The sequence below is a fragment of the Mizuhopecten yessoensis genome, unplaced genomic scaffold, assembly GCF_002113885.1.
Source record: "Mizuhopecten yessoensis strain PY_sf001 unplaced genomic scaffold, ASM211388v2 scaffold8131, whole genome shotgun sequence".
NCBI lineage: Eukaryota > Metazoa > Mollusca > Bivalvia > Pectinida > Pectinidae > Mizuhopecten > Mizuhopecten yessoensis.
In genome coordinates this window covers 573,800-577,507 of record NW_018407394.1, presented here as the reverse complement: position 1 = coordinate 577,507, position 3,708 = coordinate 573,800, and the positions used below count along the sequence as shown (strand labels likewise).

At 39.4% G+C, this 3,708-nt stretch overlaps 1 protein-coding gene across 1 annotated transcript; it reads left to right on the top strand.

Moving 5' to 3' along the window:
* Positions 1 to 2,547: 2,547 nt before the first annotated feature.
* Positions 2,548 to 3,426, top strand: LOC110455089 (bifunctional endo-1,4-beta-xylanase XylA-like). The gene has a single exon (XM_021505029.1). The coding sequence runs from the start codon at positions 2,548 to 2,550 to the stop codon at positions 3,424 to 3,426; it is 879 nt and encodes a 292-aa protein (XP_021360704.1).
* The last annotated feature ends 282 nt before the right edge of the window (positions 3,427 to 3,708 follow it).

Genomic DNA, 3,708 nt, shown 5'->3' with positions numbered 1-3,708 from the left:
TTTGTGATATTCTGTGTGTTATATTTTGTGATTTGCATTAGTTCCACGCCTGCATCTTGATAAAGCGGCAGATTGCCTCGAAAATCCTTAGTCTGCACTGTCGGCATTACTTGTATGCTTCTATATATGTAAATGTAACCCGAATCTATTCTGTTCGTGTTTATATGGCAGGTTTGATTGGATTACAACCACGTGCTGCCGAGATTGCCGTTAGTGGATTGAAAGCCTCGTACCACATATTAGAGACGCGCGCAGCATGTTTACGTCATTTTTTTATCTTCCCGTGTAGTAAAATTGCGTTAAATTACGCAGGTTTGTGTCGTGTTGTGAAAGTGCAAAATTATTTTAGCGTTTATTTTTCGTCATTGTATTCTTTTTTTTATATCAAAATTTCATACTCTTCGTTTAATCGTTCGTCCATCACGTACTTATCTACATCAACAGTCAATAAATGATACAAATCACGAAGAAATGCCGGTTGCAAAATCAACAGAGGACAACAAACGTCAGATGATTTTGGATAACCATCTCCTTTGAACTCCATTTAAGCAATAGAACCTCAAACTTCAATTTAGTAATACTGTAGGAAACGTTCATATAACAATAACAACCTTGATAACCACACGTCCACTATTTTGCCAACAAAATGTTGGCGTTATCTGACGATACATCGAAGGTGCTGTAAGAAGATAATGGTTTGAAAAAATGGGAAAGGGCCTTGAAAAACTGTACGTTGGCGGTACGTGAATTGGTTATTGGTATTATATCAATGTGCGTCCGGCTGTAATGGGAATTCATTGCCGGATGGTCACTATGTCATCAGTTTCTACAAATCACGTGACACGGTTGCAAAGTCAATAAAGATGTAAGCTAAATGAAATTTGACACATAGGGGATATAATATAGATGCCAAAGTCTTTCTGATATATAAACGTTTGATTTTATGATTGCGCAAGTTCGCCGACAAACGTTGTAAACCAATTATGACATAGATTAGTTTATTCTTTATCATAATTTAAATGTCAAAATTGATGTGTTATGGTCAAAAACATATTTCGTTCGTCATTTATCAATGGCACAGCGTGATGATATGCTTTTTTCTACTTAGCAAGATAATAAGACACATATTGCCCCTTATGTGAATAAATTCAAGGCAGATAAATATTATTTCGGGTACGCTTATTTTCGCAAACTAAACTGTTTGTACTTACAATCGAAGCATTGATATATCGCGTAACATTGGTAATATGCAGTATTCACTCTCAGCAGATTCATTATTCAACGATTTAGAACCCCGAGTCGATTTTTTATGCGAAATGGAAATAATGTTATCGTCCTTTCCCACATCCAAAAAACTCACTATTGTAAATCAGATTGCAAAACACTTCCTCTTTTTCCATAAGACGTTTGCAATTAACCCATACTGTAAGCTTATGTTTGAATTTACACCAAGCATTGATTTATCGCGTAACATTGGTAATATGCAGGAAGCTGTGTATTGCCACTAATGGAAGCTGAGTATTGCACCTACATGAAGCAATGGATTTCCGCTTCAACAAGCAACAGATTCCACTACAGGAAGCTGTGTGTTGCCACTACAGGAAGCTGTGTATTGGCACTACATGAAGCTGTGAATTGCCACTACAGGAAGCTGTGTATTGCAACTACAGGAAGCTGTGTATTGCCACTACAGGAAGCAATGGATTTCCGCTTCAACAAGCAATAGATTCCACTACAGGAAGCTGTGTGTTGCCACTACAGGAAGTTGTGTATTGCAACTACAGGAAGCTGTGTATTGCAACTACAGGAAGCTGTGTATTGCAACTACATGAAGCTGTGAATTGCCACTACAGGAAGTTGTGTATTGGCACTACAGGAAGCTGTGTATTGCAACTACAGGAAGCTGTGTATTGCCACTACAGGAAGTTGTGTATTGCAACTACAGGAAGCTGTGTATTGCCACTACAGGATGCAATGGATTTCTGCTACAACAAGCAATAGATTCCACTACAGAAAGCTGTGTGTTACCAGTACAGGAAGTTGTGTATTGCTACTACAGGAAGCAATGATTTCCGCTACAACAAGCAATGGAACGACACTACAACAAGTAATGGATCGCCACTACAACAAGCAAAGGAACAACACTGCAACAAGCAATGGAACGACACTACAACAAGCAAAGGAACAACACTACAACAAGCAATGGAACAACACTGCAACAAGCAATGGAACGCCACTACAACAAGCAAAGGAACAACACTCCAACAAGCAATGGAACGACACTACAACAAGCGATGGAACGACACTACAACAAGCAATGGAACACCACTACAACAAGCAATGGAACAACACTACAACACGCAATGGAACGACACTACAATAAGCCATGGAACGACCCTACAACAAACACTTGAACAACACTACAACAAACAATGGAACAACACTACAACAAGCCATGGAACGACACTACAACAAACACTTTAACAACACTACAACAAACAGTGGAACAACACTACAACAAACAATGGAACAACACTACAACAAACCATGGAACAACACTACATCAAGCAATGGAACGACACTACAGCAAACAATGGAACAACCCTACAACAAGCCATGGAACGACACTACAACAAACACTTGAACAAGACTACAACAAACAATGGAACAACACTACAACAAGCAATGGAACAACACTGCAACAAGCAATGGAACGCCACTACAACAAGCAAAGGAACAACACTGCAACAAGCAATGGAACGACACTACAACAAACAATGGAACAACACTACAACAAGCAATGGAACGACACGACAACAAGCAATGGGACGACACTACAACAAGCAATGGAACAACACTCCAACAAGTAATGGAACAACACTACAACAAGCAATGGAACGACCCTACAACAAGGAATGGATCGCCACTACAACAAGCAAAGGACCAACACTGCAACAAGCAATGGAACGACACTACAACAAACACTTGAACAACACTACAACAAACAATGGAACAACACGACAACAAGCCATGGAACGACACTACAACAAACACTTGAACAAGACTACAACAAACAATGGAACAACACTACAACAAACCATGGAACAACACTACATCAAGCAATGGAACGACACTACAGCAAACAATGAAACAACACTACAACAAGCCATGGAACGACACTACAACAAACACTGGAACAACACTACAACAAACAGTGGAACAACACTACAACAAACAATGGAACAACAATACAACAAGCAATGGAACGACACTACAGCAAACAATGAAACAACACTACAACAAGCCATGGAACGACACTACAACAAACACTGGAACGACACTACAACAAGCAATGGAACACCACTACAACAAGCAATGGAACAACACTACAATAAGCAATGGAACGACACTACAACAAGCAATTGAACAACACTACAACAAGTAATGGAACAACACTACAACAAGCAATGGAACGACACTACAATAAGCAATGGGACGACACTACAACAAGCAATGGAACAACACTCCAACAAGCAATGGAACAACACTACAACAAACACTTGAACAACACTACAACAAACAATGGAACAACACTACAACAAGCCATGGAACGACACTACAACAAACACTGGAACAACACTACAACAAACAGTGGAACAACACTACAACAAACAATGGAACAACACTACAACAAGCAATGGAACGACC